Consider the following 17,710-nt stretch of genomic DNA (forward strand, 5'->3'; position numbering starts at 1 on the left):
TGGTGAGTGTACAAGTCACTGACCCCTTCAGCTCTGCTCTACCTCATGCTCAATCTTTAAGAGTAATTATGACATTGCGTGATTTTTGCTTTATGTGCTACCTTTAGATCCTAATCTCTGAGTAAGATTTGTCTCCCCTGAATTGCATGGGCCTAGGGAACGGCATGCTTCAAAATTCTGGTGTTTTGTTTTGGTCAGGGATGGAAAAACTCATTAATACATGTTATTTGCAAGAAGGCACACTGGGAATTATTATTTGCTTTCACAACAGGGCAGACAAGCGCCTCCATATTCCTTGTATTCTTTTCCTGACCTCGGCATTATGGCACCCCGGGGCTGCCTTTGGGTTTCCCCACTTGCCCTTTAGTGCTTTCCTGACATCTAGCAGGTTCCTAGGAGGTATTGCTTTTAGCTTATGGTGTGTGGCCAAATGTATTTGAATCTGCCAAATGGGGTTCTCAAGATCGTGAAGGAGAACATGCTTACATGCTATTGTTTAGCCTTTTCCACATTTTTTCATTGTGGGTTCTCAGAGCCAAGAGAACATGAGTTATTAGCAGTGATACAGAATGGCTGTTGGATGTTCCAGCTCCTTCCACGGTTTGCACCCTTGAGGAAGCTGAGTGAACAATACTTTGGATAAAAAATCAAGCAGTTTTCTTTCTTTTTTATTATAATCTATTTTTTTAAAAATTTAATTGAAAAAATTTTCAAGCATACATAAAAATATTGTGACTAGATTGATGAACCTCTGTACCCCTCACCTAACTTTAACTATTGCCAATCTCATTTCATCTGTACCATGGTTCCAGAAGTGTAGTTCCAGACCAGCAGCATTAGTACCATCTGGGGTCTTGTTAGAAATGCAGATTTCTACTTCTCAAAGATCTGCTAAATGAGAAACTCAAGGGTGGAGCCTATCAATGTGTGTGATTCTGGTGCCTGCCTAAGCTTGAGAACCACCATATACACCATTCCTTCTAGTCTCTGCTGGAATGTTTTAAAGCAAATGTTATCATTTTATTTGCAAATAGTTTAGTACATAAACTATATTCTTTTAAACATAATATCTCACAAATTGGCACAGCATTTAGAGAGCAGCCTGCTAATCAGTATAACATTTAAATAAGCTTACCCTTTGATCTCCTAATTACACTCATAGTAACCTACTTTTTTAAAATTTAAATATATTTGATATACAACACTGTGTAAATTTAAGGTGTGCAACATGTTAATTTGATACATTTATATATTGTATATATTGTTAATCTGATACATTTATATATTGTAACTCACCATTGTGATAATTAGCACCTCTATCACATCACATAATTATTTCTTTTTAGTGTTTGGGATAATTAAGATCTAGTCTCTTAGCAAGTCGGATGATTATAATATACTGTTGTTGTCTGTATTCACTATACTGTGCATTAGATCTCTAGGACTTATTTACTACTCATTGCAAGTTTGTACCCTTAAATAACATCTCTATCTTAAGGCAGTGCAGTAAGCATCCCTATATACACATCATGAAGCACCTGTCCGGTCATTTCTTTAAGGTAGGTTACTATGCACTTACTTTAAAGAAATAATTAGATGAGTGCTTCCTGAAGTATTTACAAGGATGCTCAGTGCAGTGCCTGAGATAGAGAAACCTTGGAAATACCACATGTCTAATGGTGAGGGGTCAGCTAAGTAAGTTGTTTTATCCACTCAGTGGTACGGCGTGAAATCATGACAGAGAATGATATCTCTGATACTATTGTTAAGTAGGAAAAGCAATTTTCAAAACAAGTATTGGGTGGCCCCATTTTCTTTTTTCTGTGTGGGGGGTGTGTGTGTGTTCCTGAGAGAGAGAAGGATGTGTTTGTGTTGTGTATATGAGTTTAAACACAGGAAAAAAAGCTGGAATGTTATATACCAAAACGCTAACAGTTATCTTTGGAAGGTGTGATTTTAGTTAATTTTCACCCTCTTCTTATCTTTTTCTTATAATGAGCATATATTTTTATAATGGAGAAAAACAGTGAAATTAATTTTGAAGAAGCCATATCCATTGAAATTATAGTCTCTTCTTGATTAATTTCTGTTGAAATTATCTTTTCTTGCATTTGCAGATGGACACATGTTGGATTCAAAGAGATATGCCATTATTGGAGCAGATCTCCGAGATTTACCTGAACTGGAAGAGAAACTAAAGAAATGTAACATGAATACACAGTGAGATTTTTTTTAACCTCCTTTGCATTTGTGATTTCATGCTAATATGGGGTAAAGCCAATTGGAAGTACAGTGTGATACCTGTGTCCTATCTTTTATTTTGTAATTTTTATTGTTTCATTGCTACTTAGAGTAGTTTTCTGAAATTTTTTAGAAGGAATGTTTCTCAAGTCTGTTTTCACATTAGAATCACCTGTATTGCTTTTATAAATTTCTGATTCCTAGTATCATAAATAAAGTTTGAGAGAAGATAATTGTATGCATAGAACCATATAATTGTAACATATAAAGAAAGGATTAGCATCCAGAATATATAAAGAACAGCTACTATAAAAAAAAATGGCCCATAGAAAATGGGCAAAGGATAGATGACCAGGCAGCTCAAAGAAGAAACTGAATAGCATATGAAATACATATTGAACCTCGGTAGTAATCAGATGAAATTCTATTTTACTCCCACCAAGTTGGCAAAAATGTAAAAGTCTGACAATATCAAGTGTGGGCAAGGACATAGGGGAAAAGGAATGGTTATACACCAGTGGTGGAAATGAACTTGGTACAACTATTGTGAGGAACAATCTGGAAGTATCTAGTGAAATTCTAAGTGTGTGTACCATAGGATATAGCAATTCCACTTTTGGGTGTGTCCACCCTGAGAAGGTCTGCATGAACGCACGAGGAGGATGTTCATAGAAGCCACCATTTTTAGTAGAAAATTGGAAACAACCTAAATGTCCATTTGGAGGAGAATGGATGAAAAACATGTAAATTGCATGACCTATATCAACACAGAGAGAACTCAAAAGCTTGAGTTAAAAAAAATCAAGTTGCAGAGTAGTATGTACAGTGTGATACTGTGTAAAATGAAACCCCCAAAATACTATATTTTCATGATTACATACATACATCACAAAAGTGTTTTAAAAATGGACCAGAAGTGTTCACACCAAATTCTTGAGAGTGGGTAACATTTGGGGAGCAGAGGAGGCAAGTGAGATTTGTGGTTTTAGCACAGAGATGCTGGTCAAAATCAGATTGAAGTTAAAGAGTTAGTGGGAGGTGAAGACATGTCTGCAAGGTCTACTGTAGGTGAAGATGACACTTGCAAGAATATTTGAGGTGAATAACACAAGGGAAGGTTTGAGGGGAAGGCAGGGTCAAGGGAATGTTATTTTAAAGAACAAATTGAAGGCAAAGAATCAGTGGCAAACCATGAAACAAATTAGGAACTTGGGAAATCATTGCTAGAGGAGAGAGAAGGGAGGATGTAGAGCATGGATTCAGGTTAACTAGCCTTCCAGGAAGGGAAAGACCCCCATTCTTCTGAGAGAGGAGGAAGAAGGGCAAATACAGGTGAGCTTTGGGCCATAGAAAGGAGGGACATGTAGGGAGTTAAAACTTGATCTTTATAACACATCTTTCATTAATGAGGCTATAGCTCTTGTGTCTGCATTTTGAAGTTCTTGTTTACGAGTTCAGCCTAGAATCATCAGCCAGGTTGTCATTGTTAGGATTTGCATAGCCACCTGCCTGAATGTTAGGGACGGCTCTAATTGACCCAGTGTTGTCACTCCAGCTTTATTTTCTGAGTCTGATTCACTGAGTGGAGAGCAAGGTCAATATACTATAAAGAGTATTTATGCCTCTTTTGGAGGAACCCCTTATGCAGTTCACAGGTTGCAGTGTGTAGTGTGTTCTTTAAGCAGAAGGGAAGTCTTGATGTTCAAGGACACCATTGTTTTCTTGGGCATGTTAGTGAGTGAAGATCAGTAGAGGGTTGGTTAAAGCTGATACTGGTAAGCCTGCAGCTCCCTCTGAATGAGGAGAGCACGAGTCTTGGAATCTTATCCTGGGTGCCAATCTGACCTCTCCTGCTTGTTAGTTATTTCATAGCGGCAGTTCAGAAAAACAAAACAAAACCTCTTTGAGCCTTAGTTTCTTCATTTATGAACTGGGGTAAAAACTACCTCACAACATGGTTATGGAGATTAAATTAAGTAATGCGTGTGAAAACGATTGAACAGAAACTGGTGCATAATAGGCACACTCTGTAAGTTGCATCTGAATCCAACTACAGTTATAGGAACTGCTGTTTTGGCAAATGCAGTGAAAGATCAGGGAAATAATCAGTTATAAATCGGGTGTCTCTTGATAGGAAAGTTCGCCTCGCTTTTGAAGATCTGCAAAACAGATGAAAAACAATTGATATAACAAGTATTAGAATTACATATTTAATTCTCCTATGTGGTTTCATTTGTGTTCTGTATTTTCCTTTATGGGCTATCTTTTCTTTGCTTTTCTGTCACTTACATTTTGAAAAGTATTAATCCTATTTTTTAATGTTGCCAATGGCTACCTCATAAAAAATATTTTTAAAAAATTTTTAACTTTTCATTTTCAAAGAATTCAGATCTTCAAAAAAGTTGCAAAAGTAGTACAAAATATTCCTGTATAGCGTTCTTTGCCTGGCTTTCCTACGTTAATATCTTATATGGTAATGGTTACCTTTTGCATTAAAAAGGTTCTTGAAACTGTATTTCTCTAATTATCAACCTATGAGATGAGGTTTTGGAACTTTTTTCCACTCATTCACTATTTCTAATCATTTCTATTGGTATAATCTGCGGTTTTAGATTTAGATTATTGGTAATTTAATGTTTTTCTTTCTGATTTTCAATTTAGTTTGCGATTCATTTAATTCTCTTTCCTCTGAATGTAGTGCCTTTAGTTTTTTTGTACCATGGTACAGCTGGGTCCAGGGAGCATTTGGATACATATATTTTTAAAACTTAATTTATATAACATTTCATCATCAAAAAACAATAAGGAGGGCCGGCCCTGTGGCTTGGTGGTTAAGTGCGCGCGCTGCAATGCTGGCGGTCCGGGTTCGGATCCCGGGTGCGCATCGAGGCACCACTTCTCCGTCCATCCTGAGGCCGAGTCCCACATGCCGCAACTAGAAGGATGTGCAGCTATGACATACAACTATCTGCTGGGGCTTTGGGGGGAAAAAATAAAATAAATAAAATCTTTAAAAAAAAAAAAAAAAAAAAAAACAATAAGGAAAACCAGATGAGCAAAACGGGATAGTTGGTACTATCAGGTCAGAGCCAGCATTTACTTGCGGGTGGTGTTTCTCTAATGGCGTAGTGATCATGAGGCCCAGTACTGAGTCCAGCTGAACAGATTTGAATTCTGATGGGAACATACACTAGACTGTGACCTTGGACAACTTACTTCACCTCTGTGTATCTCAGTTTCCTCCTTTGAAACATGAGAAGAATAATAGAACCCAACAATAAATGTTAGCAGTTGATGATGTTGATAACTATTAAAAAAAAAAATCTCTGAGCAATCCCATTCATTTCTGTAGTTTTAGCTATTTGCTGATGGTTCCTAGAAGAGCAGATAAAAATAATTCATAATCCTAATACCCAGAGGTAACCACCCTAATAAATTTTGTCAAAATTTGTAAATATATATTTTTCTTTAAAACATGATCATGCTATGCATACAATTTTGGGACTTTTAAACGAATCAAATGTATCTATATCTGTATATATGTATCTTTATATATGTATATGTGTGTACATGTACATATATATTCACTTATTTGTTTATTCATTTATTCACTCATTCATCAAATAGTTGAGAATCTACTATGTATAGATACTTGCATTAGAGCCATGAACAAAACAGCTTACATTATTATGTGAGAAAAAGAGACGTTAAACAGCGAATTACAGTCAACTGGTTAATTAATCTTGTGGTACATGCCTTGAAGAAGCATAGGGGAGCATATAATAGGCCACTTGAGTCTGGAGACCACAGATAGCTTTCATGTCAATAAATACAGTTCCAAAACATCATACTTATGAGCTGCCTAGCAGTCCATTGGGTGGATATACCATGTTCTTTTCAACTAATTTCTTGTTGCACATTTTATTTCATACAATTTATTTGTTCTAAAATCCTCTGCCGATAAAAACAGACAAAAATAACCCACTTGCCTTGTGGGAGAAATAGCAACCAGCGATGAGGAGCGTAAACATTTAGGGACAGAGAGGACCCAGTGAAGGAGTCCGAGAAGGAGCAGTAAATGAACCAGGAATAAACCAATGGAGTAGAGTTCTGCAGACAGGGAGAAGAAGAGTTTCTCCAGGCTTCACCAGTCCTGTCAGCCCTGACCCTGTCCAGATAGTCGGGTGGTGAAAGGTAAAGAAAATTACTCTCCCTTCCCCAAATCTTGGAGTAAGGTAAAGAATAGTCCAAGCAAGCTGAAAAAGGAGCGTGCCCACAAGGTACGTCCAGTTGTCTTGAATGATCTGGGGCTGCGAGTGTTCCCGTTCAAAAATGAATGCTTTTAGATGTTTCTATAGGAGCTTGTTGCTTTTCCTGTTTCATAATTTGTTCATTACTTTGGGTCTAGTAAATCAGAATGTATACTAACTAATAATGTAATTTCTTGAAGACTATTCGTATTGTTTTCAATTCTTGATGGTAAAAGCTTATATAAGAAGAATTAGATTCTGTTAAATGAACATCAGTATTTCAGCTCGTTTCAGTCAGCTCTTGACGTGTAACAAATCCCTCCAAACTCAGTGGTTTAAAACAACTCAATTTAGTTGTTCAGGATTCTGTGCAGTGACAATTTGGGCTGGGCCTAGCTGGGTGGATCTTCTGCTGGGGGCCAGGCTTAGCTGATATCCCCTGGGGTTCACTCATGTGTGGACAGTGGGCAGGTCAGCTGGGGGCTGACTTCAGCTGGGCTGCCTCATTCTCATCCACGGGGCCTCCCCTCCTATAGCAAGCTAGCTTGGGTTCATTCACATGGTGGTTTCAGATTTCCAAGTGCAGCAAGAGAGCAAGTGCCAATGTGCAAGTGATTTTCAAGCTTCTGCTTGAATTATGTTTGAATTGTTCCATTGCCAAAGCAAATTACATGACTAACCCAGATTCCAGGGAAAGGGAACTAGACTCTACCTCTTGAATGAGAGAATCTGCAGTTTCCTATTATGCACAGCAGGGGAGAATTTGTAGCCCTTTTTAACAGTCTGCCACACACATTTAACACATTTTCATAAGCCAGACAAATCATTGCTCATTGCTCACCATTCTACAGTATGAAACTTGGGGTCGTGATGGTATTACACTTGTGTTACTGTGTTGATTGACAGTGTCCTGGCCCAGTGCTTCTGGTTTTCCTGGGGTATGAACTGTCCTGCGAGTACTGCAACATGTGTGCAACTAGCAGGTCCTGATTTGATGAACACATGTTTATATGCCTTTTTTTCCTTCTCTGAAGATTGCCGACACTCCTGATAACTGAATGTGTGCTGGTTTACATGACTCCAGAGCAGTCTGCAAACCTTCTCAAGTGGGCAGCCAACAGTTTTGAGACTGCTATGTTCATAAACTACGAACAGGTAAAAGGAATCACAAGAAATTTGCATTCTGCTTAGAACTTCAGTGGTGGCTTTCTCTCTCTGAGCACCCTCGTATATGCTTCCACTTACTCTTTTCCTTCTGCCTCTGGCCACTTACATGACTCCTTTATTAATGGATTCCAGCAAGCCCAGTACCTCTGATTTCTTGACTTCCTGCAAACTTTTAGCCAGAGTTTTTGGAACTTCTATCTGGGCCTTTATAAAAGTTTTTCGAGTTCTTATTTTATCATTGTATTTACTGTAGAGTTATGGAGCTTGATGGAGGGAAATTTTGACTGATGACATGTCATCAGTATAGGGGTCCCTAGCAAACTCAAATGCCTTCAGAGGCAGGCAGGTGATGCAAATGGAGGAAGTTGGCCGGGTGTGGTATACTGTGGAGTGGTGGGGACTATGGTGAACTGGTGCACCCATGTCCCATTTCCTGGGAGCAGCCGCTACTCAGTTCCAGCCAATTGTTACCCTGTGGGCCTGTGAACCTAGAGTTGCCAGAACTCCCAGTTTTTCAAAAGTTAGAAATGTAGGATTTTAATGTAAAATTTCCTAATTTATAAAATCACTGAGTTTGGTCCACTGGCTGCCTGTTTGCCTCTTCTGATCTAGTGCAGAAAGGATTATGTTTTAGAGCTTTGAAATTACCCAGCTTGGATCCAAATCCTGGCCCTAGCTTTTATTATTGGCTGTGTGATCTTAGGCAGGATTGCCTAGTGGTTGGGAGTCCATGCTCTGGAGGTAGACTGCCTACTGTGTGACCTGTACAAATTGCATAACTTCTCTGTGCCTTTTTCCTCATCTGAAAAATGAGGGTAATAATAGTCCCTACTTTGTAGGGTGGTGTGAGGCGTAAATGAGTTAATATATGCAAAAGCATTTATAGCATTGCTCAGCTTTAAGTGTTAGTTATTATTTGGATCTCTCTGAGTCCCATTTCTTTGTTTTTAAAGGGGTAAGAATACCTCGAATACCTCCCTATCTGGATTATTATGGGAATTCATGAGATGTATGGTAGTGGGCACGTGATAAGCACTGAATACAATGTAGCTATTTTTAATTGTTTATTTTAGTTTTATTGCGTTTTTTATCTCATTTTTTTTTATTTTAAAATTTTATTACAGATAAGAGCAGTAAAGGGCCTTGCCCTATGTCACGTAGTTATGGACAGATCTAGGCTTGACCTTGGTCTCCTGACCTCCTCCCCAGCCCGTGCCCTAGTCCACGTTCCTGTATAGGTGGTTCTTGGTTGGTTGACTTTTCTTCCTTCTTTCTCTTTAGGAAGGCGTTCTCTTTGGGGATGTTCCTTAGACTCAGGCTTTAGTCCTTGGTGAATGGATATAATGGTAGCTGGCCTCGGCCTTTTTTTTTTTTTTTTGTGAGGAAGATTAGCCCTGAGCTAACATCCAGTGCCCATCTTCCTCACCTTTATATGGGACGCCACCACAGCATGGCTTGACAAACGGTGCGTCGGTGCGCGCCCAGGATCTGAACTCGCGAACCCCCGGCCGCTGAAGCAGAGTGTGCAAACATAACTGCTACGCCACTGGGCCAGCCCCTGTCTTTTCTTTTTTGATATGAATAAATCCTGGGAACCTGTCTTGGCTTTCCCGATACTATATCTGGGGAAGAGGAGTTCTTTTCACGTTTCCACACATTTCGGATGTGTACTGCTTCGTTCACCTTGCTTCATTTGTGTGTTCTTTTATTCAACAAGTGTTTATTCAGCATCATATGGAGATGGTGGATTAAGTGAATTTTGACCACAGACCCTGTCACTTTGGAGCAGGCCTGGGGTTATGCCAATTTTCAATATGCTGTCCCTAAACTGATTCAGATCCCACCCACCACCCTCATTTTGTGAATAATAAACATTTAACTTAATTCAATAATTTTCTAACAAATACGGAATCATCAGCATCTTCATGTGTATTAATTGCTCACGTGCCTTACATTATTTCCTAATTAGTAGTTTAAAATGACAAAACCACATGGATGCTGATAATTTCAATAGTGATAATGATAGCAAATTCTTAGAATTTGATTACTTATGTGGCAGGTGCTATTCTATGAGTTATAAATGTATTATTTATTTACCACATAAGCCCACAAGGTGGGAACTAATACTGCCTCAGTTTTACAGGTAAGGGAACTGAAGCACAGAGGGGTTAGGCAGCTAGCCCACAGCCTCACAGCTATTACCTGTCAAGTCAGGATTCAAACCCAGGCAATAAAGTGATGGAGTGTGTCTTGAGAAACACCCTTTTCTCCTGAATGAATAGTGTGCAATCTGATCATTAGTGCCACATAAGCCTTACTCATCAACCAGAAAAGAATAGCATTGGTTCTTGTTTTGCATTATTGTCATATGAACTTTGGGAATTATTATACATATTGTTAGAGTGATGAATTTTTGATACTTTGTATATGACAAAGGAACAATGTATATGCTACACTAGTGTACATATTGTTTTGTGACATTTGTGCACATATATAGATTTTTATTCAAAAAATAATGCCACATGTAGGAAAAAAATCAAATAGTATAACAAGGTAGACAAGGAAAAGTAAATCTCTCTCCTACTCTAGCCTCCAGCCTCTAACCTGGAAGCAACATTGCCGTATTCCAGAATTTTTCTATGCATATGTAGATGGAGAGAGAGAGAGAGATTTTTTTTCCCTGAAGGCAGATAGGAGCATACTGTACACATTCCTCTGTACCTTATTTTTCAAGAGTTTGTCTTATAGATCTTTCCCTGTCTATCTATCCATCTTCCTTTCCTGTTTTCATGGCTATACAGTATTTCATTATATGAACATGCCAGAAGTTATTTAACCCCAGATGATGGGTATTTAAATTCTTTCCAGATCCTCCCTATGATACATAATGCTGTAGTAAACATTCTTACATCTTTGCATACTTGTGTGAGTGTATCTGTAGGACAGATTGCTGGCAGTGGAATTGTTGGATCACAGGCTGAGTATTGACAATGGACGTGCACTGCCCAGTTGCCTTCAAGGGGCTGCACCAGTTTACGCTCCCATCAGCACTGCACACAGGGTTCTGTTACCTGCACTGGGTGTTATCAAACGTCAGCCTTGACTGGTTAGAAATAGGATGTTCTTGTTTTATTTTGCATATTTAAGAAACAGAGAAACCCTTATGGCAATGCCCAACCTTCTCTTTCCCTTCCCAGGTGAACATGGATGATCGGTTTGGGCAGATCATGATTGAAAACCTGCGGAGACGACAGTGTGACCTGGCAGGAGTGGAAACCTGCAAGTCGTTAGAGTCGCAGGTCAGAGATCAGACTGCGACATCCTCTTGTACCTTTAGCCAACCAAGAAAGAGTATCCACCCTTCACAGATAAGAGAGTGAGAGAAGCCCTGTTGAGTGCCTGCCTACACAGGCGGCTGGGGCTCCATGGGGGCCACTAGTTCATCATGCGAGGGAAATCCAAGCCCTGTGCTGCCATCTTGGTATGGAAAATGCAAATTTACATTTCTTACACCCTATTATTTTAACTTGTTATTATGTGGTTTTTCAAACAACATAAAAGTAGAGTGAATAGTAAAGTGAACACCCATGTCCCATCAACCACCTTCAATAATTAATAACATTTTGTTGATATTGTTTTGTTTATCACCCCTGAAATTTTTTTTGTTGGTGTTGTTGGAGTATCTTAAGGCAAATCCCAGACAGTATATCATTTCCCCCTTAAATACTTCAGTGTGAGTCTCCTATCAGTAAGGAGATTTATTCCCCCAGGATAATGATAACACCATTATCACACCTTCCAAATCAACAGTAACTCCATAGCATCTAATACCCAGTTCGTGTTCAGTTTTCCCCAGTTGTTTAAAACAAGTGTTCGTAGTTGCTGTGTTTGAATCAGGATCCAAACGTGGTCCACACTTTATACTTGATTGATATGTCCCTTAAATCTCTTGGAATCTATAGTAGTCCCCCCTCCCTTTTTAAAAATGTCATTTTTTTGCTGGAGAGACACCTCCCTCCCCTGCCCCCATTGAAAGAGGTTAGTTTTTACATGTCTTATGTCGTCACATTACCACTAGAGTGTTGCTCATAGAAAAGTTTCTTCCTTTATTTCTCTTTAAATGTACTTTAGGGAGTTTTTCCCCATTATAACAATGCATGTTCAGTATAGAAAATTGGACAATAAAAAGAAGAAAGATGTTAGGGGCCAGAATGGGCTTTTGCAAGAGGAGTCGTCTAAGAAATTCTTGTGGACGTAAAGAGCGTCTCGGATTTGTACGACAGTGCCTTGTAGTTCTCCATTTCTCTCCACCGCATATTTCAGAAAGAACGGCTCCTGTCAAATGGGTGGGAAACAGCATCGGCAGTCGACATGATGGAATTGTACAGCAGATTACCTCGAGCTGAAGTGAGCAGGTATGGGATTAGCAGAGTTAGCGCCGTGGTAATTAACTTGATTAAAGACAGTTGTCTGTATCCTTTAACGTTAAAAAAAAACCTAACTAGACTTATTTTAAAATAAGTTAACCTGCTAATATATGTTAAACATTGATAGCACCTTGAGAGTAACTCATTAGCTATTATCTGAGATAGGGTTTATGCCAAAACAGATTATTTTAGTCAAAATAAGCAATTACACCTGGAAAATTCCCAGAGCAACCTCTGCAGTGGAAATTTTGCATAATTCCTATGTTTTGGAATGGGAGGAAAATGATGTTGCCCAAGGACTTCTATTTTAAATGGACTTTTTTTCTCATTATAAAAGAAATACATGCTTGTTGTTCTAAAACAATTTTCAAGCCGTGTAAAGTACATAAGTATAAAGTAGGAGTGCACTCTGGAACTGCACCCGCCAGAGACAGCTGTTGTTAACCAGTTGGGGTGTATTCTTTTCCTATGAGTATATAAAGATAAATATTTATTGATGTGTAGATTTCTGGTTTTTGAATCAGTGGATTCATATTACACATGTTGGTCTGTAACCACCTTCCTCTTTTTTAAACTTAATAGATTGTATTTATCTTTACATATCAAAATATTGAGGTTTATCATATCCTGTTTAATGGTGCATAGTATTTACATTGATATGTGGATGTATTATAATGATAATTTTAAAGTAATTTAACGTCTAGGGGCCGGCCGGCCTGGTGGGTAAGCGGTTAAGTGCGCGCGCTCCGCTGCGGCGGCCCGGGGTTCGCCGGTTCGGATCCCGGGTGCACACCAACGCACCGCTTGGCAAGCCATGCTGGGGCGGCATCCCATATAAAGTGGAGGAAGATGGGCACGGATGTTAGCCCAGGGCCAGTCTTTCTCAGCAAAAAAAGAGGAGGATTGACAGATGTTAGCACAGGGCTGATCTTCCTCACAAAATAAATAAATGGATAGATAGATAGATAGATAGATAGATAGATAGATAGATAGATAGATAGATAGTAACATCTATAGCTGGGCATTTAGTTGTGGCGTCTTGTTTTTTATTTTGTTTTATTTTAGTTCTCCTGTTATACATGGTGATGTTCCCTCCAGAGCTGTTTCTATCTCTGGACAGTGTTGGTGCCAGCTTAATTCTTTTTTTATAATTACTTTGTGCTTCCTGATTTGTGCTTCCTCTTGCCTTTGGGGACCTAGAGGTAGAGTCTCGTACAAAATAATGAGAAGAATTTTTGGTCTTGCTTCTCCACAGAACTTATTAACTTTTAGAAGTATCACTATTTTTTCCAAGTAACGTACGTCAAAGTCTTGAAGGTTTGTGAAAGTGCTGTCTCCAAGTGATCAGGTCAATGCTTCCCGGATTCTTCTCGAGTTTTCCTTTTCCACAGGCTGGTTTTCATTTGCTACGTGTCAAGATGACTGTCTTGAGTAGCCCTGGTCTGGCATCTGTAATGGAAATGCTCTAGCAACTCCTCTAGATACCCAGGGAGGAGTCTGTAACTAGCATCGGCCATGAGGGGAGCAACTTGCTTCTAGGCAGTCATTTCTCTCACGTTGCCATGGCCTTTTGTAGACAGCAACATGTATCTCTAACAGGCGGGTAAAAAGCTGGGATGGGCTTGGGTCTGTCTACCCTAGGCTGAGCAGTCCTTGCAGCTCTGTGCATGCCTCATAGTTTGTCTACATTTACCAAGAGCTTTTGCTGGGTACTATGTGTAAAGAGAAGTCTAAGGCAGGCCTGTTGAGTCAACAAATACTGAGTGCCTACTGTGTGCTGTGCACCCTAGGCAGAAGGGATACAGCAGTGATCAAAACAGGCCAAAAGACGTGCCTGCCCTTGTGGAGTTCACATTCTAGTGAGCAGCGTCACAACATAGTGTCTCCTGATAGTTGAACTTGGTAATAACCATCCTGGAGCCTTCGTTATGGTGCTGGTTTTTTCGAGAACTTGGTATTAGGGAATCTACCTTTGATGCCTTTTGATTAGTTGGGAAGCAACCACAGTACTTTGTGGATTGTCATTCTCACTTCAGATGTGACCCTTAGGCCTGCGTACCAAGACAGGAATGAATACACAGATACAGAAACGTGCACAGACATGCACGTGTGTAAACTCTCCCCCCGCCCAACACACACACAAGCACATAGCCTGGACAAATGGCAATACCAGAATGTTAGCAATGGCTATTGTGAATAGTGGGAATATGGGTCATTTTTTATTTTCTTTTTACTTTTTGGAAATCTTGAATTTTCCCCCACAATGTGCCCATCTTTCGACAGAAAAAAATTTAAAAGCTATTTCCATATGTTCATGCATGTTTCTCTGTGTGTCTATATATTTAAAAGTTGACATTTAAAATGCTTTTGGAAAAAATCATGTAAGCCCATGATAAAAAAAAAAAAAAACAGAATAAAGTAGTATAGAGTAAAAACCAAAACCCAAAACCCTCCTTCCCACTCACCCTCACTGCCTTGTATCTCAAGAAACAACTGTCATTACCAGTTTCTTCTGTATTTTCCAAAAGTAATCTATGCATACACAAGCATATGTATCCCCCACTTTTTCTTTACATAGACGGTAGTGTACGATGTGCATTCTTTACTAAACAACTTGCTTTTTAAGTTCCATGATGTGTCATGGAGGCTGTTCCATGTCAATATGTACAGACCTACCCTATTCTGTTATATGGCTGCATAGTATCCTGTTGTATGAGTGTGTTGTAGTTTATCCAACCATCTCTTCTAGTTTACAGTTTCTTGCTGTTACTACATTACACCTATGACGCTGCAGTGAATATTCTTGAACATACATCTTTGTACACATATAGGGTAAATTCTTAAAGCAGAATTGCTGAATGAAATGATGTACATTTTAAACATTGGTAGAGATGATCAAATTCACCTCCAGAGAGGTTGTACTGTTTTGTAATCCTACTAGTAATGCAGGAGAGCACCTTTTTTTTCTTATTGAAGCGTAACAGCTCTTTATATAGCAGAGAAATCTACCCTTTGTCATTTGTATTGCAAATATTTTTTTCTAGTTTGTCATTTGTCTTTTGACTTCGTTGATGGTATTTTTTTCTTCTTTTCAATAAAAATAAATTAAAATGGAACCACACCATACATACTATTCTGTAGCCTGCTTCTTTTCACTTAGTATATCATGAACATCGTTCAGTATCCGTAACGATGGGCCGTCATCTTTATTTTTAACTTTATAAGTTTGTATTGTTGTGTTTTTATTCTCCGCAGAGTGGAGGCCCTTGAATTCCTGGATGAAGTGGAGCTCCTTGAGCAGCTCATGCGGCATTACTGCCTTTGCTGGGCAACCAAAGGAGGAAGTGAACTGGGTACAGGATTCTACTTTTGTTGATTTGACCTAGAAATGGGGAACGTTTCCTCTCCGAAGAATGTAAGACATAACTGGAACTTTCAGCCCAGAAAGAACTAGAGGATCTTCTACGTCTGTCCATGAGTATATCCAGAGAATTAGCTGTTACAGCCTCTGCGTTTTATAGCACAAAAACCAAGAGAACTGTTGAAATAAGCCACATGTGTCAAAACCAACCAACCAGCTACCCTTTAGCGGTCTGCTGGGGAATTTCCTCAGCTGGAAGAGAAAAGACCTTGAGAGTTTAAAGTGATAGTCTTAAAAGTAACCAATGTTTGTCTTTTTAATCAATGTTTAACCAGGTTTACCAGATGTTCAACACACAGATAGTTATATCTAACAAACCCAAGCACCTGTGGGTTGAGTTTCTCCCTCTTATCTCTTATGATTAAGGAGAAGTCCCCTGGCCTGGCAGAAGGGGCCATGGAGAGAGAGCTTGAATCCTTTTAGTGTTTCTTGTTACCTGGTCTTGATCCAGTTCGTCCTTTACAACCACCCCATGTTGATCTTGTTTCCCCCAGGGGGTTATCTCTTGGGGTCTCGCCAGCAGTGTGGAGACCATTTTAGATTCCAGTGCTGGCCTTTAATGCAGTAGCTGCCCTTCAGGCTTCCTACAGATGTGTCCGAATGACATCTGGCCTCAGGCAGGTAGCTAATACAAAACAAAGAACTTGGCAGAGGCAAGAACTATCTTCTATGTGAAAATTCCAGGTTGACCCAAGGCTGTTAATCATCTCCTTGGGCTTATCATTCCTCTAGTTTATAAATTTACCCAGCTGTACAGTTCAGCCCACAAAATCCTCTTAAATTTGTTTTTGATTTAAAAATCATGTATTAGTATGTTTTTATTTTGTTATCCCCTCCCCAATTTAAAAAACAATGTAATTTTTAGTAGAGGCTTTGGAAATTTCTGAAAAAGTATGGTGAAGAAGAGAAAAATCACCTGTATGCCTGTCACTCAGTGATAACCTCTAGTAACTTTTCCCTTCTACTCTTTCTAGCTGTTTAGAGATGAATTTATTTTTATGTAACTTTGATTCTTGATCTTTTCAACTTAATACTGTAACGTAGGTACTTCCCCTTACTATTAAAAACTCTAAACAGGCATAATTTTAATGGCTTTATAAAAGAGGCTATGTCTGAATTTACTTAACTTCCTCACGCTTTTGGAAATGTAGGTTGTTTGTAATCCTATTGAGTTAATTCTAGTTTTTATAAAGTAACAATATATGGCATATTTTTATGTCAGGGGCTTCTTTTGTCCCCACTTTCCATGTGGCTGCTTTGTAATACCAGTACTCGTGTGTGCGGTGAAGAACTGTCTGCAAATATTTGCTCAAGGTTCAGCATTTAAGGGATAGACTTTTGGCGTTAACTGCAGAGAGCCCATAAACTTTTAACAGTGCTTTCTTAAACCCTTTAAAATTTCCCATAAACACAATCTCGTCCAGCCTCTTTCCGTATGAAGTCTCATTTTATAGAGCCGAGGACCAGAGCTGCACTGAGCATGTGTGTGGCCTGTGGTCCAGGAGGGTCGCCTTCTCCTGCCTCTGACTGTTTTCTCTGCCCTGCACTGTGAGCGTCTCTTAGCAGCGTTTGTGTATTTCCTCCCCTCAGGTTTGAAGGAGATCACTTATTATTAATCTGCTCAAGGCTCATGCTGAGCCAGAAGCTGAAGCCACTGACCCTCCCGGAGCTGATATGCCGCGTTTCCCGAGTGACAGCGAGATCTCGCCTGCCAGTCCCATCCCACACTCGGAGAGACCTCGGTCATTAGGGTTGTCGCACCAGTTCTTGTTCCTGTTGACTTGTCCTTTAAATAAATCTTAGTTGTCAGTTGCCTGTGTGTTGGCCCTCTGCTGCTTGTCTGCTGCCCATCCTTGCTCCCCTGGGTGGGCTCTGGTTCACCTCCACATCAGCTGAAACCAAAGAGCCTGAATCGTACTTTGGCCTTGGCTCCTCCCTGTGAGTCAGACTTAGCCAGTGCCCTTGCATCCCTTTTGGGATTTACTCCCATGTGCTCTTGTTTGTAGCACCTGACCTTGCACTTAGCACCTTGACCCTTGGCCTCCACCAGAGGCTGGAGCTGTTCTCTGCTCCACACTGCCCTTGCCAGACCAGCCTGCTGAAAGCCTCATTCATCTCGGTCATTGTGGCAGGCTGCATGGTGGCCCTCTCAAATGTCCACTCCTGGGCCCCTGAACCTGTGAATGTGTTACCTTATTTGGCAA

The 17,710-nt window shown here is 39.7% G+C and overlaps 1 protein-coding gene across 1 annotated transcript in view; it reads left to right on the forward strand.

Moving 5' to 3' along the window:
- The window catches only part of LCMT1 (leucine carboxyl methyltransferase 1), a 47,797-nt gene extending 30,478 nt beyond the window's left edge, over positions 1-17,319 (forward strand). Inside the window, exons 6-11 of the mRNA XM_004439513.3 lie at positions 2,118-2,220; positions 7,526-7,646; positions 10,856-10,957; positions 11,982-12,073; positions 15,341-15,438; positions 17,097-17,319. Coding sequence (XP_004439570.3) covers positions 2,118-2,220; positions 7,526-7,646; positions 10,856-10,957; positions 11,982-12,073; positions 15,341-15,438; positions 17,097-17,122 — 542 coding nt within the window. The 3' untranslated portion in view covers positions 17,123-17,319. The remainder of the gene's footprint in view (positions 1-2,117; positions 2,221-7,525; positions 7,647-10,855; positions 10,958-11,981; positions 12,074-15,340; positions 15,439-17,096) is intronic.
- Positions 17,320-17,710: the final 391 nt, after the last annotated feature.

Source organism: Ceratotherium simum, chromosome 26 (genome assembly GCF_057802395.1).
Source record: "Ceratotherium simum simum isolate JZ-2026a chromosome 26, ASM5780239v1, whole genome shotgun sequence".
NCBI classification, from domain to species: Eukaryota; Metazoa; Chordata; class Mammalia; order Perissodactyla; family Rhinocerotidae; genus Ceratotherium; species Ceratotherium simum.